Source organism: Coffea arabica, chromosome 5e (assembly GCF_036785885.1).
Source record: "Coffea arabica cultivar ET-39 chromosome 5e, Coffea Arabica ET-39 HiFi, whole genome shotgun sequence".
Taxonomy (NCBI): Eukaryota; Viridiplantae; Streptophyta; class Magnoliopsida; order Gentianales; family Rubiaceae; genus Coffea; species Coffea arabica.
In genome coordinates, this window is record NC_092318.1 from 40,194,970 (window position 1) to 40,214,158 (window position 19,189).

Here is a 19,189-nt window from a genome sequence, read left to right on the forward strand (position 1 = left end):
GGAGACCGGCATGTAGCAAAGAGAAGCAATGACATGGTGGATACTGCTTGGGCACTAGTAGAACAGAAAAATGGACATCAAATGTTGGATCAAGCTGAGGCTGTGAAGTTTGCGTGGATGGATCAAAGCACAGGAGCAGGGATGGAACAAGGTGCAAATAGTACCAGGCAATGAAGTCCTAAGAGCTAAAATTCAAAAGAATGAAGGCAATGATGCGTTACTGGGTACTGTGCTGGATGTGCAGGAATGGTTCAGTACGATAGAATTTGTAAATAGTGAGAGTAGCAATAGCTAGTTATTATTTGGGATATGGATATTATTATTCTTTGCTTCTATTCATGATAGTTTCTTTTTTTTTCCTACCCAAGAAAATCTGTACAAGGAAGTACTTGGAAAGGGAAATGAAATCCAGATTAGTGAAGGTTAATCTGCAAATCTGAAGATGTATAAACAAAGGAATAACAGGAGCTCAAAAGACAATAAGAACCTTTACCATTTTGTAATGGCAATTTGACTTGAAGATCCTGAATTCTTTTGGAGCTAATAGACACTGAAACTTTCAAAGGGACAGTATCGACACATTTCTTGAGCCTCTAGAACATTTGAACAGATGATCTCTAACTTCATCCACCTTATGGCCCTCATGTTGTGAATAAATCAACAGCTCCTTAAGCTTTACAGCATTCCGCAGAATAAATTTCACCAAAGTACTCTCCGTTGGCTTAGGAGAGCAGGAATATTCCAGTTTGACTACCTCGAGGAAAGATAGATATCCAGGCAACAATTGAATTTGATCGTAGTCACCAGCAGCTTGCCTCGAAAATTCCTGTTTAACAAAGTCAAACGAGGAAGACAATGACAAGGACTACAGGTTAAACATCAAGGAACCACCAAAGCACATAAATGCAAAAGTTTATGAAGCCTGCAAAAAAAAGGAAAAGCTAATCTTTATTTTACCCCTGTAAATGTAAGTGATTCAAGACCTGGTGCCATTTTCATGAAGTTTATCAGCGCTGCATCACACTGAATTGCAATGCTAGCTGAATACACTTTGAGACGGGCAAGCCTAAAGAAATTAGAAGGACATCGTGGATTCGCATCAGCAAGCACCTTGAGGAGATAAGGCAATTAAGCTAGCATTAGCAGGGCTGAAAGGAGAACCAACTACTCGATGCTTGAATTTAGTTTAGCTCAATAAGAGATTGTTCACAATAGGTTTGCTAACTAACCAAGTTAAACTTGAATAGCATCAACTTTCAAGCTGGGGCTCATTAGAATTTATAGGTAAAAAATCCAACCTACTCAAGCTTGCCTCGGTAAAACCTCAGCGTGATAAATAAAAAATGAAAGCTCAAAAACAATTTCAAGCTTTTTTGAATAATCAAAGAAGTTTGAACAGTATGATGTTTGGTTTGATTAGGCTTATTTACAGCTGTAAGCATCAGTCAAGATACAACACAAGAAAAAGGCATAACCGTATTTTCTAGCAAGATCATGTACATCATGTAGCTAATCATTTATCAGAATGGCATGACATCTTCACTCATGAGTCGTGATAAATCGAAGGCTGAGCCTGTTGCTTGCATCTATATTCTTATCCAGAGTCTCAAATTGCTTGAATAATGAAAGACAATAGCAAGAGGTAATTGCAAACTTAAATTCTGAACAATTGTAAAGGAACAAAGTTGCTTAAATTAGGTGAGATTTAGAAACTGGCATAAAGGAGAATCTTTACCTGGATCAGATCAGTAGATAGTTCTAGGAATCTGATGAAAGCAGAGGACCGTGTCAAGATCATACAGGCTTGAAAACCTGTCTTGCTTCTTTGGTTAATATCATCATTCATGTCAGGTTTCCAATACTCCAGAGATGCATCAACAAGTTTTGATTGGCTAGAAAAATAGAAACTGGCAAATATATCAACACTACATTTGAATTTTGCACGGTTACTCCCACGAATCTCTATTTTGCAATCATTTGATCCATCATTTGCATGTTCAAAGATGCAGCCTGTCATCTCAAACCTAGCAAGCCTTGGCGCCTCTATTTTAAGCTTCTTCACATTCCTCCATTTGCAATCCAATGACAGAAACTCTTCAATGACAGGGAAGGTAAGAAATAGGGGGCTAGAAGGGTCATCATTCTGAAATTCAACATCATGGAAACCCAAGATACGAAGGTTTGAGTAAGATATATTCATCAGAATTTTGATCTTGCAGAGTTTGAGTTCTAATTTCATCAAAGAATTAGATGTGAAAAACCAACGAGGAAATACCAAGACCCCAGCATATGAACTACGAAGCCTCTGGACATCAGCGCTTAGAGCAGCAGTGATCCAAGTTTCCATACGAAATGGATCATACACGTCTAGAAACAAAAGGTGACACTCTTTGATCGATGAATTCTTAGAAAGAGCTACAGGATACGAGGTTCATGAACTACTTCCAAACATACACACAGGTTCCACTCCAATAATGGTTTGTCATAAATGCTATCCATATTCATCCTCTTGAGAAGTGATAAATAACAAATGGTGGTTTCTTCCAATGTGGCCTATATCCACTGGCAGAGAGAAAGAATTCTTATTTCTGAAAAAAAAACTGACTAAAAGTGTCCACAGTAAATCCTAGACCCGCTTATTTATACATAACCCAATTAAAATGGTATAGGCCATATCGCGCGCCTTGTCCCCCGTACCACTAATTAAGGACAATGGTTATAATTCGGGTCAGTTCCTGAAATTCAAGGCACAACTGTTTCGGTTCTCCTCGCCAAACCTTCACGATTATTATATCTCACTTGGAGGATAGAATTGTTGAACATTAACACGAGAGCAAAGGACAAAGACTGAAGCTAGATTATAGACATTTCTCCTTCTGTTTTAGTGTGACGAACATCCTTTCTGCTGGTTTACTTCAATTATAGGTGAAATACTCAGTGACTCCATGGGATTTTGGGCCTCAATTGCATGTCATCAATGGTAAATATGGGATGGGATGCTACATAAACCATAAACCGAGATTTTGAGAGAGAGAGAGAGACAAAAGTCACAAAACAAATGACAATATACTAAAGCAGTGTGAAGGAAAGAAAAAGAAATCTAGATTAGTGAAGAAATATATATATTTGCAAACCTGAGGATAAACAAAAACAGAAATTTAGGAAATCTCAAGGAAAAATCTTTAGCATTTTCCAAAGGAAGTTCACTTGAAAATCCTAGACTATTCTCTGGGTAAGGTCAATATCACTTCCAAAAGGGCACCATTGATCATGATTTGAGCCTCAGGAAAACTTGAACAGCTGACCTGTAACCTGTTTCATCATCTGCCCGTCATCCAGCATGTATATTTACAATCATTCCACTCTGTCGCATTCTGTTCTAAAACCTTTACCAAAGAATTCTCCATTGTGCTAGGATAATAGGAATTTCCAATTTCACTATCTTGAGGCAAGTTAGACAAAAGACCCCACCAGGCATCAATTTGATTCCCTTGTAGTTGTCAGCAGCATTGTCTGTACAAGCCTGTGTCGTAAAGTTACAAAAGAGAAAATGAAAATCGCCAGCTTTAACAAAACTGATATGACAAAACATATACACAAAAACAATGCTTAAGAGTTAAATTGAACATTACACTCAATTGCCATCATATTTATGCAAGCCCGTAAACCTGTTTTTCCTTAGCTTCTGGGGGCAGGTGAAACTATAACTTGAAGAGCCAACCTAGTAATAATAAGTGATTGAAAAACTGTTTCCATTTTCAAAAAGTGTATCGCCACTCCATCACTTCCTACTGCTATCCTAGCCGTGTAAATTTCAGGTCGGTAAGCTTATCAAGAAATGGAAGAGGACGTGGTGGTTCCCTATGAGAAAGTACCTTAGGAAATAATGGAATATAGCTAGAATTAGTCAAGATATACAACATGAGAAAAAATCAAAATTATATGTTGTAGCAAGATCATGTACGTCAAAAAAAAAAGGAAACAAATCATACCGAAATGGGAAGACCATTTAAACCACTAGTACTTATAACACAGACTAAATCTGCCCAGAACTCATAGGTACAATCTCAAATTGGGTGAACAATGAAAGAGAGTAACAAAAGATAATTTTGATCAATTTTAAAGGCAACATGATAGTCGAACTACTAAAATTTAAGTAATCATATCAAGAAGGATCTTTACCTTGGAAAGATCACTAGATAGTTCCAGGAATCTAATAAAAGCAGAGAACCCTTTTAGGATCATACAGGCTTGACAGCATATCTCCCCACTTGGGATAAGATGAGTATGCAGCAAGCCCCGTACTGTACAGATGCATCATCGTTTGTTGACTGGCTAGAAAAATGGAAATTTGCAGACTCATTCGCGCTACATTTGGATTCTTTGAGGCTGGTTCTACAGATCTCAATTTTCCAGTCATTTCATCCATCGCTCACAAATTCAAAAATGGGGTCTGACTTCTGGAAACTAGAAAGCCGGGGTGTTTCGATGTAAGAAGCTTCACATTCCACCATTTGCAGCTAGACAATACAAATACTTCAAGGAATGGGAAGTTAAACAAGTGGTGGTTAGATTGCAAAGAGTAATCATCCTGAAATTCAACTTTAGGGAAATCTAAGGTTTGAAGGTTCAAGGAATGTGCATCAGTTGGAATTTTGAACTTGCGGAGTCTGAGTTCCATCTCTGTTAAAAGTATCACAAGTGAAAATCAAATGAGGGAATACCGAATAGTCCCATACAAAACACGAAGCCCTTGGACATTAGCACTTAAAGCAGCAGTGATCCATGTTTTCACACGAGATAGATCATACTTGTCTGAGAACAAAACATAAAACTCTTTGACAGTTGAATTCTTACGAATAGAAAGACAGAACTCTATCCAGAAAGTTTATAAAATTAGCCTTCTAGGCTGCTTCAGCTCCAGCTTCTTCAGTAGGGACAAGTATCGATCTCTTTTCTGTCATTAAATGTTATATTATAAATAATAGTCCATTTGTACACCCATCAATGTGATAAATAAAACACTGGTTTTAACTGACGGGATAGGATGTGACTCAAGACACTTACAAAAGCATGTTGATTCTATCTTCAGCATCCAAATTATTACAGTACATTTATTACTTTGAGTTCTCTTTCATCCAAATTTCTAACTTGGAGCACAAATTGAAACATGAACTCTGTACTTGTAAGTTGCGTGGTAATATTATAGTTACTACCTTGGACACTGTGCTAGGAATCCATTTTGATAACAATTCAATGCATTTTCCATCAAGCCTATTCCAATTTCATAGGAACAGCTTCTATCATCTTCCTCTATTCTTATTCCTACACCAATAGCTACGGTTAGGTTAACTAGAATTGGCTAGAAATTGAACCACAACCAATCCACTTTTGATAGCAAATCAAAGTAAATTACATGTGTATCACCAAAACAGGACAAAATTCTAAACAAATAGCTGATATAAAATTTCAGTTTGTATTGCTGTTCTATCCTGAATTATCAAGGGCATAAAAATCTGCAATTGTTAATGGTAATCAAAGTATACTCATTGAAGAACGAAGTGAACAATCAGAATGCATAGGAACGTCCAAACTAGTTTCCCTTGTAATAGACCCTTTTCTTAATAGCAAATTAGCAACACAATCATGCTGCATAGTCATGAGTTATGGGTGGGGGTGCTTACCGGCCAGTAATCGAGAATTCAATAATAAAAAAAAAAAATTGGTCTAAAGGAGTGAACAACTGTTCCAAGAAAATAACAAGGAAAAAGCAGAAGAGAGACATGATATATTGTTCAAAACCAAAGACGATGTAGCATTGTATTACTATAGCAATCCATTTTCCTTCTTCTCTTTCTCTCTTTCCCTCCAGGAAGAGGGATGGAAAGAGGGGAGGAGGAAGAGGGAAGGAGAGAAAGAGAAGAAGGAAGAGGGAGAGGGAGGAGAAAATAACAAGGATAGAATGGTGGCGATTGTGGGTGATAGTGTTAATTTTTAAAAGGTATATTAAAAAATTTTTTAATTTCAAAAGTACACCAAAATATATTCCAAAAACCCTCAAAAAACACCACAAAAACAATCTACAGTAAAAGTTTTTTACATATACTACTGTAGTAAAATATTTTCAACAACAGTTAATCCAAACAGAGCCAATAATTTTTAACAAAAAAATTATGTAAATGAAGGTAATTTACAATGACGATAATAGATAAAAAATGCAAATTTGAAGACCACTGTAGTTGGAACCATAACATCACTTGACCCTAGACTCATTCATATAGAGATCACGCGAAATTCACTCTAATGCCATTTGTAATGCCTGCACCCAATAGGCTAGCCCAATAATAGTTTTGAGCTGAAACTATGAAATTAAAATGGTTAACCCAATGTTATAAATAAATCAACAGATCGATCGAACATTATGTTCCTTTCCCTTCGTCTTCTATTTGTCGACGTGGGATATTTCACAAGGTGATGGCCAATGTTTTGGCAAAACAAGTTCATTATGAAGCATATAATTTCTGCTAAATTTGTCCCTTGTATTGATGCCTAAAACATTTAGCTCCGAAACTGTACAATTTGGCTAAATTGATTCTTTTGTTCAATGTATAAAACAAAAAAAGTAAATGAAATTTCATAAAACTCAATTGGAATCACAGAAATTTGAACCACTAGATGATAAACTTTGGCAAGCATTTTATTTGCATGTTTTGAGTGTAATTTATTACTAGTTTTTGGTGTGTTTTTAAGGGATAAAGATGAAATTTAGCTCCTTTGCCAATTATTTCTATAAGTCACATTTGACAACCAAAAAATGCATTTGAATGGTTTAACTTACAAATTATGTTACTTTTGGTAGGTTTTGGTGATTGATGATTGATTTGGAACAAGTAGAATACAAATAACGTGTTGGAAATGATTTGATGACAATTAGAAAATGACAAAAGTGAGCAACTCAAGTTTCCCGAATATAAAATGTGGACAAAAATGGGTGGCTACTCATGTTTTCACACACGTTTTGAGGTGAACCCTAAAAGAAAGAAAATCAGAAAATGTAGAGGAGGCAAGAACGCCAACTAAAATGCGGACCACACCCACATTTTCCTACCCGCGTATTCTTAATGCAGTTGAACAAGTCCTTGCGCAGCTACTTGCAGGCATTTCACACTGCTTTACAACTTCATTTATAGCATAGATTTCAGCTGTTTTTCTGACGTGTGCAAGGTATACATATAATTATTAGCTCATTCACAACCAAGTTTTACATTTATAAACTCCAAAATACCCCACACGCAATTTATCGCAAGTATACGAATCGTGAGTGAATATAGGGTATTAAGGATCGATTCCACAAGGAAGATTGCAATTACCAGTATTACTAAAATTTCTCTATTATTTAGACTATCAATGAATTATAAGAATTAAAATCTACTGACTTATGCAAGAAAATAACAAATGGAAACTCCTTAGGTTGTGGTATCCCTAACTACTCATGCAAATGCTATATTTGGATCATTGAGTACTACTATCTAGGCTAGTTATGGTGTAATTTCCTTATGCACGTGAATCCTACATTCGTAGTGAATCAATTATACTTATAACTAATCCATACATATGCTCATAGTTATGAAGTTAGCTACAAGTTCATTTCTTCAATGAAATTACATGAAATGAATCACCAAAACCACATAGATGCACCTCAACTCTCGTGAGTGTACTCCCTATGTTTAGCACTTCTTGAACCAGTATTAAATCTCAATTTTCATTGCAGAAACAACACCTTAGATAATCACAATCAATAGTACCAGATTAATCATGATTTAAAGAGCTAAAGTGCTAAATAAATTGCTCAAATACTAGCAATCAAATAGCCAAATAATAAACACTAACAATCATAGAAAGTTCAACCAAACCCAAGGCATAAACTTTAAAGACACATAATAAACACAAAATCCAGATCTTGCATATTAACTGAACTTAGAATCAAGTACAAAAGATAAAGAGTTGGAGAAGAGATAACCCATGTCACTTGAGTTTCAACTCCTCCTTCTTCATCTCCATCTTCATCCTAATCTAGCTAATATACAAGAAGAATGAACTAACTAGCTAAACTAACCTACACTAAGAAGATGAAAGAGCTATATTTCTGCGCTCCAAGCTTCTCCCGTATCTCCCTCTATTGGATCCCCTCAATCTTGCAAGTCTTGGCTATTTTATGATGAAAGTTGGTCAAGAAATGAGGCATCCACCTTCCTTTTACAGCTGGTGATGTTTCTCACATGTCTAGCATTGCATGTGACTTAGTGGAGGTGAAATTGAGTTTTCCGCGTAAAGAGCAGTCTTCTCTGACCACAATCCGGCCAGAAATCCTGCCACAAATCTGGCCAAATTCCGGTGGGATTGCTATAGTGTCATTTTGTGCACTTTTGTTCAATTTCCAGCTCTGCTCCGTTTTTGCATCAACTTCAACCGAACTTTTCTTGATGATGGAGACTGAACTATCTCTTGACCAAAACATAAAAGTTGTAGCTCTTTGAGTTAGCTTTCCAATTCATCAAGAATCGCCTCATTTGGATTTGTGTATGCTGAAAAATGACCAAAATACCCTTGACTGCTCATGACCCTGTTTCAGCTTCGACCAATAGACATTAGCTACTGTAATTGGGCTTTTTGACCTGGAAAACCTTCAAACTGGATTTAGCTGTCTTCACCAAAGTTGTAGATCTATCTCTTATCTTCAAATTGGTTCAAGAATCATCTCAATCCGATCATTGTAACTCAAGTTATAGCTGAAATATGAAAATGTTTCAAAACTGTCAAAATTCACAAAATCCAAGTAAAAAGTGATAAAAACCTTATTTAATCACTTAAAAGCATTTTTCACCAATTATAGCCAAAATGATTCATATTCTTCCAATAATGTAACCAAAGTGACTAAAAATAATATAAAATATCATATAATTATTACGTAAATTAGTCACTTATCAAAGTCCCCCACACTTAAATCATTGCTTGTTCTCAAGTAATCCATACATAATCAACTACAATGATTCAAGGGGTAAAACAATATATGCACTTTTGTCAAATTTAATTCCTCATGACTTGGAAAACAATCATTATGTAATTGTTCAAATTACACTAAATACTCATAATATTAAGTAAAGGAAAGGTAATTATACACTAATTTAACAAATTAAACTTAATTTCTCACCCTAATCTAATTTCACAAATAAGCAAATCATATAGTCAATTTATAGCATTCCTCCTCCTATCTTCATCCTTTTCTTTTTTTTTTTATCTTTTTATTTTACAACTAAGAGGGGCTTATTCACACTAATTTTACTTAAATAGTGAAAATGCCTTTTTACGCGAACATCGACACTTTTAGGTGAAGATCCCCGGTTACTCAACATTTCACTTATTCAAGTTGCTATGCATACTCTTAATTCAAATACCTTTTTACGCGAATGTAGACATTTGTAGATGCCAACCCCTGGTTACTTGATACGAGAATCATTGGAGTAGAATAATTTTTATTTACTTTCTTTTTTTTCTTTTTTTTCTTCTTCTTTTTTTTATAAGACAATAAATAAATTTTCCTTCATAGAAAATATATAAGAATAATCAAAGGAAGAGTATAACCTTTATCGACTATATCAATCACTTAATTGAAAAATTAAATAAAGAGGAGAAATCTCATTCAAAATGCAAAATTATAGGCATAATTCTCCCAACTTTACCGGATATACTTTTTAAAATGTAAGAATCCTAATTGCATATTAATCATTTCCAAGTTAAATGAGGATTAAATATTCCAAAATACATATAACGTTTCAACAAATGGAAGAATAAAACACTTAAGGTTGGAACAAATTGGCCCTTTTTGAATAAAAATGCAAAAATTTGAAGAACTTTTGGGCCTTAATGAAATATTGGAAAAGATTTTAGAAAAATTTTGACAAAGTTTCCTCTTATAAACAGATGAAACTCTCTGCCAACATACCCAATGTCAAGCAAATTATCCACATGGCAATATATCCAAGCACAATTCCAACATTTCTAAGCATTTAAATCCACAAAATATCATCACATAACATTAAAATGCAAGTTCAAATATTTCCCTCCCCCACACTTAAACTTCACATTGTCCTCAATGTGAGAAAAGGAAAATAAATAAAGAGTAAAAGAAAATACTGCTCAATTGAACTTGCGCAATCCGAATCCATGTCCAAGTGATGAATTTCCAACCATAAGTAGTCCGAATCACTAACACCACAACAAAGATGAAGATCGCTTGGATTAGTCCACAAAAAAGAAATAAAGAAAATTACTAAAAAGGAAAACATCACAAGTACTACAGAAAATAAAAAAAAAAAACTAGCGGCAATGTCACATGGTGACGAGCACTCCCTCAAGTAGCCGCTTGGTCAGGTGAAGAGGGTGGAGTCGGAGGAGCTTCAATGCCCAGTTTGGTCTCGATGCGACGAAGACGCTCGGAGTTCCGCTTGTTCTCTTGTCGACTCTTCTTCACCTCAGTCTCAACGCAAAGCAGTTTATCCATTATCTTCTTCAGAAATGATCGAGTGTCCTGAGGCGAGGATGGACGATGTGAGGAAGATGGCTCAGTTGAACCCGGGGGGTGGTTGTGTCAACCCCTTCAATTCATGCAATTTCCGCTTCCTCCTCGTGCCTAATATCTCCATGAGCACCTTCTTGAGTTGAAGGACCACCTACGTCTTTACTCTTCAAAATAAACCTGCAAAATTCAAGTGTAAAGACGTCATTTTCTTGAGACCTGTAGGGATAGCGTTAGAAAAATCCACTCCAGCCCTTTGAAACTCCAAGGTCAAGAAGCGAGGATATGAGAAAGCATGTTTAATGTCATTACTGCGAAGTGCGAACCACTGTCCACATGTGATTGGTGATAATGCTTCCCAATGGAATATCTCGGATGTTGCCTAGACCATGCTCCATTTTATCCAAGAAGTAGATGTCACTTGTGCGTGCCTCATTGGTTCCACTTGCCCTCGAAATAGTATTGGACGAACAGGTAAATAAGAAGACATTGTGACTCCGGAAAGGATGAGGTCAATACTGAATATCTCCCAGTCTTCCGAGTAGCCTTGTACTCAATCCCCAAGCGTACAAGTGCCTCTAGCATGTTCCAAGAGTCCAAATCGTTGGGTTTGAAAGCTTTCTTCAAATCTACCTTATACCTAACATCCGAAACATGAAGATAGCTCTCCAAATCAGCTCTATGGACTCGAACTTGTCTCCCTCGCACTGTACTGGTAATCACCTCTGTATCGTAGTGAAAAACCTTCTTGTCCTCCACATTTGCATAAAATTCTCGAACAAACTCTTCATAATAGAAGTTTGGGATGTTAAAGAAGTTTTCCCATCCCAATTTGGCAAAGGAGGCCTTGAGATGGTAGACCTCCTCAGCATCCTGAGTGATATCTTTCTCCACCAATACCTTAGCTCCCTTCCTAGCATTGTACCAAGTTTCATTTTCGACGGAGGTGAAGCGCGACTTATCATAAGAGACTTCCTCCTCTTGTTCCCCTTGTGCCTCTTGTTCCTCTTGTTGTTGAGTCTCTTCTCCAGATGATGGCTCGTCCTCAAGAACTAAACGTCTACTTGCTTTTCTTTTCATGCGCGGTGGTCTAGACGTCGAAGATTCTCCTCTTCTATTAGGAGGAGGAGATTTCACTCCGGCTTTCTTAGTGCGAGCCATTGTACCTAAATTCAATAATTAAACATTAACTTCATTTAATAGGTACATTGCTAAGTAAAGATAAGGAAAACTCATTCACTTTTACCCCTTTATCTTTAATTAGACAATCTTATCAACTTACTTATATAATAATTAACAATTAACACCATAAGTAAAAATCAAAATTGATTATCAACAACAAGTGCTCTTATCATTTCCCCAAATAAAACATTTAAGCATATAATGTCCAAATAATTAGAGGAAGCAATTAAACAAACACACAACTCACTCCCAACTTAATGACCTAAATAAGCATAATTAAGTATTAACAACACCTTAACCATGAATTTTAAACTTAAAAAGGTCATTAATTCTTCTTTTCACCAAAATTTCTAGAATAAACGTGCTAAAAATCAAAGGATAAGCCAATTAAGCCTAAATTTAGCATGTAAATATCCTAGAACAATCCATTGATCTCCTACATTTTTCTTTAATCTAATTGGCTCAAGAATTTAGCTAATAATTATCAAATCAAATTAATCCTCAAAATTAGCTAAAAATTGCTAAAGTCACCAAATAATCACAAACCCATGAGTTAAACATCACCAATAATCATCAATAAGCTCAATAAGCATAATAAAAAGCATCAAACTTCACAAAATGAAAAAAATTCGAAGTTGCTCAAAAATAGAAAAAAAAATGAAAATTGGCAAAATTCAAATGACAACATTTGGTAAAGATTTGTTACCTCAAACTTGTTTGTTGATGATTATGGATGCAAATGGTGAAGAAACCCCCAAAATTTCACTCCAATTTGGCCCCAAATGAAGAATTCAAAATTTTGAAACCCTTGTTCTTCTCAAACTCAAATCCGAATTAAAACTTGTTTTTGAAGGATTTTAAGTTATGAAATCAACTCACAAGGGAAAGGGGAATGTTTTGATGTATTCAGTTTGGAGATTGGATGGTGAAAAGATGAATTTTAGGAATAGTGTGTGTTTTAGGTGTGAGTGTGTGTGTGAATTGAAGAAGAAAGGAAGAAGGAATTTGGGGAATCCGTGCGTGCACGGATTCCCCTTTGATGCGCAAAACCGGCCAGAATCCACCGGTTTTTGGCAGGATATCCAGCCGGATTCTCGGCCGAGTACTGGCCAGTAGCCAAACAAAATTTTTTCAATATCGCAGATCAATCCGGCCGAGTTGTAGGGCCGAAACTCGGCCGGATTTCTGGCCGGATTGAATTTTTTTTTTTTTCAATTCTGCATATCCAGCCAAAATTAGGCTGGATTTCCTGTCGGATTCGAGCCAGTAGCTCCAAAAATTTTCATTTTCTTCCCCTGTTAATCCGGCCAAATATCCGGCCATTTTATGGCCGGATTTGAAGTCGGATTTGTTGCAGAAAATTTTTATTTCTGCACTTTTTCCTTCCGTTTTCCATTTAATCAAGCTTGCAACTCACCCAATTTTCAACTTTCTTCATTTTTTTCAAGAAAAACTCACCTTAAACACGAAATATGTGCTTTTCTCAACTGAATGCAATTAGAATCATGAAATCATGCATCGATATAGCATTAGCTTAAAACACTTTAAATGCATGAATTAGATCAAATGAACAAGAAAACTCCCTTTTACTTCCTTCTAATCTCTTTTGCACTTGAACAATTTGGATAAACCATTGCCATTGCCACTTATAAAACACACAAAAACAATAATTAAACAACTTAAACTTACTAAAAATAAGAAATCGTTGGGTTGTCTCCCAACTAGCGCTTCTTTATAGTCATTAGCTTGACTATATAACCTCATTATCAAGGAGGTTTGGTTAACAAATAATCCACCATTATAGGTCGTGGTGGATCATTAAATGGTGACTTTATAGCCAAGACCACATGATCTAATGATGTGAGAAATGAAAGTGGCTTACCTATCTCAAGTGATTCATAGATATTATCTTTAATATTCACCACTTGAAAACTTACCAAAGGAGCTGCAATGAGGCTATCTTGGGCATTAATACCTTTAGAACCTATACTTTCAATGCACTCCTCAAAAGGGGTGAAAAATGAGTCATTAAAACTCACCTCTTAAGGCTCAAAGTTAGTTCCAAAGATATTATCATGTGAAATGGTTATTTGCTCATCAAAACACACTTGAGATTCATCATTTTCATCAAAATGCAATCCATTTTCACATACAACATTTCCACCATTCATGCTAGGATCATTTTGCAAATTATTAGAGGAAATAATTTCACACAATGCATTCAATTACTCATGTATTCTACCAAAGTGAGAAGCTAATTCATCTATTCTTTCCTCAATCCTATCAAAACGGTCGGAAGTTGCATTTGCTAGCTTTTCTATTGCTAAATCAAATTGATTAGAAAAATTTTCTACAGCTAGCTCCCAAGATGCATTAGAATCATTAGCTAATGGTTCACTTTCTAACTCCCGAGGTAGAGGTGCATTAGCTAACTTCTCTATTGCCAACTCCCAAGATGGTTTTGATTCATATTGGATACTTTCAGGTTGGTAATCATAAAAATATGGATAATCACTATAAGTACATTGATTATCCTAACCATAAGCATGAGAATTGCTCCAATTAGCACTATATTGATCAAAACAAGGACTGTAATGCTCTACTTCATTATAATAATCCACATTTTGTGCTTGCATGCATGTACTAGTAACATGATAACCTCCACACAAGTCACAAATCACATGATAAGAATTAAAAGCATTAACATTCCTCCTCTGCTCAATTTCATGCATCATGGTGTCCATTTGAACTTTAATTACATCAAATTTTGCCTTTAAGCACCTTAAACTATCTTCAAAAGACATGCATTCAGTAATTTCTTGGTTACCTCTATTGAAGGAGCTTTGCACTTGGTAATCATCCATTACCAATCTTCCACTTCTCAAGCATTGTCCTCCAAATTGACCTACCCTTCTCATCACCTAAAATTGCTTTTAAACAACTTCAACAGCAAAATTAGTAAGAAAAATAGGTAATGATACACATACACACATAAAACACAAAAATAACATCCACACTCACGACAAGAAAATTGCGTTTCTGTGACAGGCAAAAGTCGTCACTAAAAATTCAGAAGTCATCACAAAAAAAGTCAGTGACGACTTTTACTGCTGTCATAGAGCTGTCACTAGATCTATGTCACAAAAGGGGGTCCATGTGACGACTGTTGAAAGTCGTCACAAACGATTTCGCTTTTGTGATGACTCTTGTCGTCACTCATTGTTGTACATTGTGTGACGACTTTTATTGTCACTAAGCTGGCTAAATTCTTGTCATAGTCAACCCTTGGAGTTGTCACATTATGCTTCCGTTCAGTGACGACTTTTGTTGTCATTGTTTTCCATCCATAAAAAGTGACGACTTTCTGGTGTCACTAGTGAAACTTGTTGGCAGTGACAACTTTTTTATTGTCATTTATTTTTTTGTAAAAAGCAATAATCTAATGTTAATTACGCAACATAGCTGCCAACAATCACAAAACGTTCATTGAGTAGCAAGGAGAAAAAAAAAGCCAACATACGAAAAGAAAGCCAACATTCATTTCCAATAGAAGATCAACCCAAATACATATATATATAAATGTTGCCTCAAATGAGTCATAAACCATGCACCATCCAAAATAAGCCATTCAGTTACAATACTAGTGATTTCCCATCCACAATAGAGAGTAGTAAAGTTCTATAAAAAAATATGAGCACGATTCTCATCTAGAACAAAACATGAGCACGATAGGCCTTGTAGTCTTCAATTCAAAAACCATCTTCACAGCAATGACTGGCTTCTTCTTCTTGGGAATCGTGTTAGAACCTACACGTTACCAAAATTGAAGCAATGAGCACTGGTGTTAAAACTGGAACTACACTTCTAGATAGGCAACATATTATAAAAACTAATGTCACTCTAATTTGAAATTATAGCAATCTAAGTAAATTGCTTAACACAAAAATAAAGTGAAATTATAGCAAATAAGACATTGAATGTATATTCTGTGAAATATAGAATAACAATACAAACACAATAAATATCTGCATGTTCACAAATATATATGCAATAACAATAACAATAACAGCAATAAAATCCTAAAATCATTGAGAGCCTAGATGATCGTGAACCACACAGTATATCAAGAAAAAAAACACACACACACACACACAATCACAGGTGCCTCTTTTTCCTTAGCACAAAAAAGAAATTCTGATACAGAAAAATTTAGATGAGTTCGACAAAGAAAAAAGTGGAATACATCCCAACGTTCAAACACATTTGCTTTAAAAACACTAAAGTTTTGGTTGCAACATCCAGCACCTCAATGGCTGTAATTAAACATGAACAAGATTTCAAGCACCTAAATCAGCCCCAAGCAACTCAATTGCATTAAACAGGAATCAGATTTGGTGGAACCAGATTTCAAGTGCCATCAAGCAACTAAATTGACATCAAGCAACCCAATTGTATTAAAAATGAATCTCTATTTTGTAGAACCAGAATTCAAGTGCCTCAATTGTAATAACTATGAAGAGCAAACAATTTATTTATACCACAAAAGAAATTAGATATCCAGGCAAATGATGAAATACATTCCTAAGCACAATATGCCAAAGTAAAGACCATATTCATACCTCTTGAACCAGCAATAAACAAAGCAGACTGAACAAAGAAAATCATGTACCCAGGATACAATCCCTGCGACACAACAAATACATTTAATTATGTAATGAGGTGATATTCAGATTATTTATTATCTAAAAAAAGGGGGAAAATGAAAGGTCATATGGCTAGTGGACATGTTGCGTCTCAAGGGAAGGGAGAAGTATTATCACCAAAATTGGGGTAACAAAGATGCATTTGCTTTCAGATGGCAATAATACAAAGGATAATGCAATTAGGAAGAAAATGACCTGGGGACTATTATCAAAGAATATAAGCATCAAACACAGGTCATCATAACAGCCCGACATCAGAGCATCAAAGATATAAAGGAATGTGGAAACACATAGTAAATACAAATATAAATTGAAAACATGCCTTCTTCTCTTTATTGCATTTGACAAAGTTTCCATGATGTTAAACATGGTGATAATCAGGAAGCCAAGAACACAACCAAGACTTTATCCTATTCAATCTCACCCTTGTACATCAGCCCTTTACTTCTATTCTACCCTTTTTTGGTCATGCTCTTCCATAAGCAGCAAGACCACATATTAATTAAATTACTAACATTCCACTGTGGTTTTAGTCCATCTTTTCCTCCAGCCTGCAATTGTCGTCCTATAACTCTTTCCAACATTGCAACTTTTGATTATATGGAAACATCCGGATTTCCATATCAATTTGTTAAGTTATCTTCCAAAGATAACAACTATATTCTTTTCTTATATCACAATAAAATCAGTAAATAGGACCAAATGGATGGCACCAAAATGTGCTCCATGCAACTCAAGAAACAACAACATATTGCATCGACCAATATTCCTGATTCAGGAAAGCCAAGTATATAGCCAAATCATAGAAGATGGCCAACACAAGCAATCAAGTTTTATTTGCCAGTACCCTACAGAATCATGTTGTTGAAATTGTTAGCATGCACAGGTTATCAAAACTAATTAGACCATGCAATAAAAATAAGCTGCCCTTGTTCGATTCAGCTTTTCTGAAGCTGATTAGAAAAGGTGATCATCCAAAAGGTGAACTCCAAAAATTTGGAATTACGTTTCACTTTTAAAATTTCTCCAACCTAAAAAGCTGTTTTCAAAACTAACTAGAAGACTGCTCCTCATAAATAGCCTTTCTGCATAAAATCGATTTTGTTACTCAGATGCTTTTAGCTTAAAAGAAACTATAATTAGCTGATTTTAAGAAACCAAGAAGAGAGAACCTGTATTTAGCTAATTAATATATATTTTACAATAAGGACCCATGCACCTGTTAGGAACATAAATGTTTAACTTCCATGAATACAACTACTACCAATTCCGATAGTGATATATGATCAGAAATATAATACTAAACTAATGAAACCATGTCTTCTCAAAAGAAAGGAAATGAAAGAAAAAAACTATAGCTCCCATTTTGTAGGGCAGAGCATGTCATACCCTTCGGGGAAAAAAAAAGAAAAGAAAAGAATCAAGATGACGGGATAAGCTCAGGTTCCTATTACCATGTAGTATACGCTTTGCTTTACTGTAAAAAAAGAAGAAGATGGAAGGATCCTATTCCCTTACGCATTGTCACGGATATAAAAGGTAGCAGCCTCATGATTTTCCAGGTGTTCAGTATCAACCTGCTGGAATATTTCCGGCATTAAAAAAAAAAAAGAAATTCGTCAAAACCATGTCCTTTTTCTACTGTTTTGTAACTAAATAAAGTCCAGTTGCCTACTTTGAATCTTTGCTTTATTCAAAGTGTTTTTTCATATGATAAAATCGTGAGTTGAGTAAACTTGACCTATCATTTTCTGGAACAAAATAGCTTTTTTGGTTGCTGGAGTCTTTTTGAGTCAATAATATGGATAGGGAAATGCAGCAATGAGCATTGAACGAATGCCCTGTTACGGCCTGCTGTTAGACCACTTGGGCATTTCAACAAACAGTAAACGAACATGAAAAATTCCAGCAATTCTTTGCTCAAATGAAGCCACGGTTGGCCCCAAAATCATCAGAAGTACAAGGGATTTCAAATTCAATCATGATATAAACATGCGCATGCTAAAATTTGAACAATCAACGGGGCAATTGCAATAAACGAAGCCATGGCAGACATGCTTAGAGGACTTGGGAAGGAACTGAAATTCAAAGAAAAAGGGGCGACTTATAGTGCTCTTACTTGAGCGGTGGCGATAGCGATTATGACGAAGCTGAAGACGGTGAGTTGGAATTGGAAGATGACTAGGTCTGACTTCCTCCGAGAGCCTTCATCTAGTGTTACAGAGAACGGCAGCAGCCCAGGAGGTTGTGCGCGGTGTTGGCGATGGCAGACAACAGCAGAGCGGACGCGGACTGGTGGTGACCTGGTTCTTCCTCCTCTGTCCGTTGCCGCGTCTTTCTCTCCTGATCTTCCTGTCAGCCGCCACTCTTCCTTCACTCTGTTTTTTTTCTTTTCACGCTCAAGGCCTCCCTTCCAAGAACCCTAGCTGCTTCTCTGTTCTTCTATTTCTCTTTTTCTCCTCTAAAACCTAGCCGCCCTTTCTCAGGCTTCCCCCTCAGCTTTTCTTGCTCACGGGAAGGAAGGGTTAGTTCACCATAGGAAGGAAAGACTGAGAATGAAATTTGTCTAAGTGTTGGAAGAGAGAAGCGGCGAGACTTTTGTTTGTGTGTGAACAACCAAAACGACGTCGTTTTGTAGAGATTTCAGCCACCCGCCTCGCGCCTCTTTCAGATTTCAGACTGGCGCTCTTTTTTTTTGGCATCTAAGCACGTCTTTAAGATTCCAGGA

At 36.0% G+C, this 19,189-nt stretch overlaps 1 protein-coding gene across 2 annotated transcripts; it reads right to left on the reverse strand.

The window, feature by feature from the left end:
* Positions 1–386: 386 nt before the first annotated feature.
* Positions 387–5,962, reverse strand: LOC113687336 (putative F-box/FBD/LRR-repeat protein At1g66290). Of its 2 annotated transcripts, XM_072048661.1 has the most exons (5): positions 5,784–5,962; positions 4,183–4,683; positions 1,736–3,523; positions 958–1,110; positions 387–826 (listed from the first exon to the last, which is right to left on the reverse strand). In XM_072048661.1, exons 3-5 carry the CDS (start codon positions 2,345–2,347, stop codon positions 560–562), a joined length of 1,032 nt encoding a protein of 343 aa, XP_071904762.1. In that variant the 5' UTR covers positions 2,348–3,523; positions 4,183–4,683; positions 5,784–5,962; the 3' UTR covers positions 387–559. The 2 variants fall into 2 exon arrangements, with proteins under 2 accessions (XP_071904762.1, XP_071904761.1); XM_072048660.1 differs by having other exon boundaries at positions 4,183–5,962.
* Between the last annotated feature and the right edge of the window lie 13,227 nt (positions 5,963–19,189).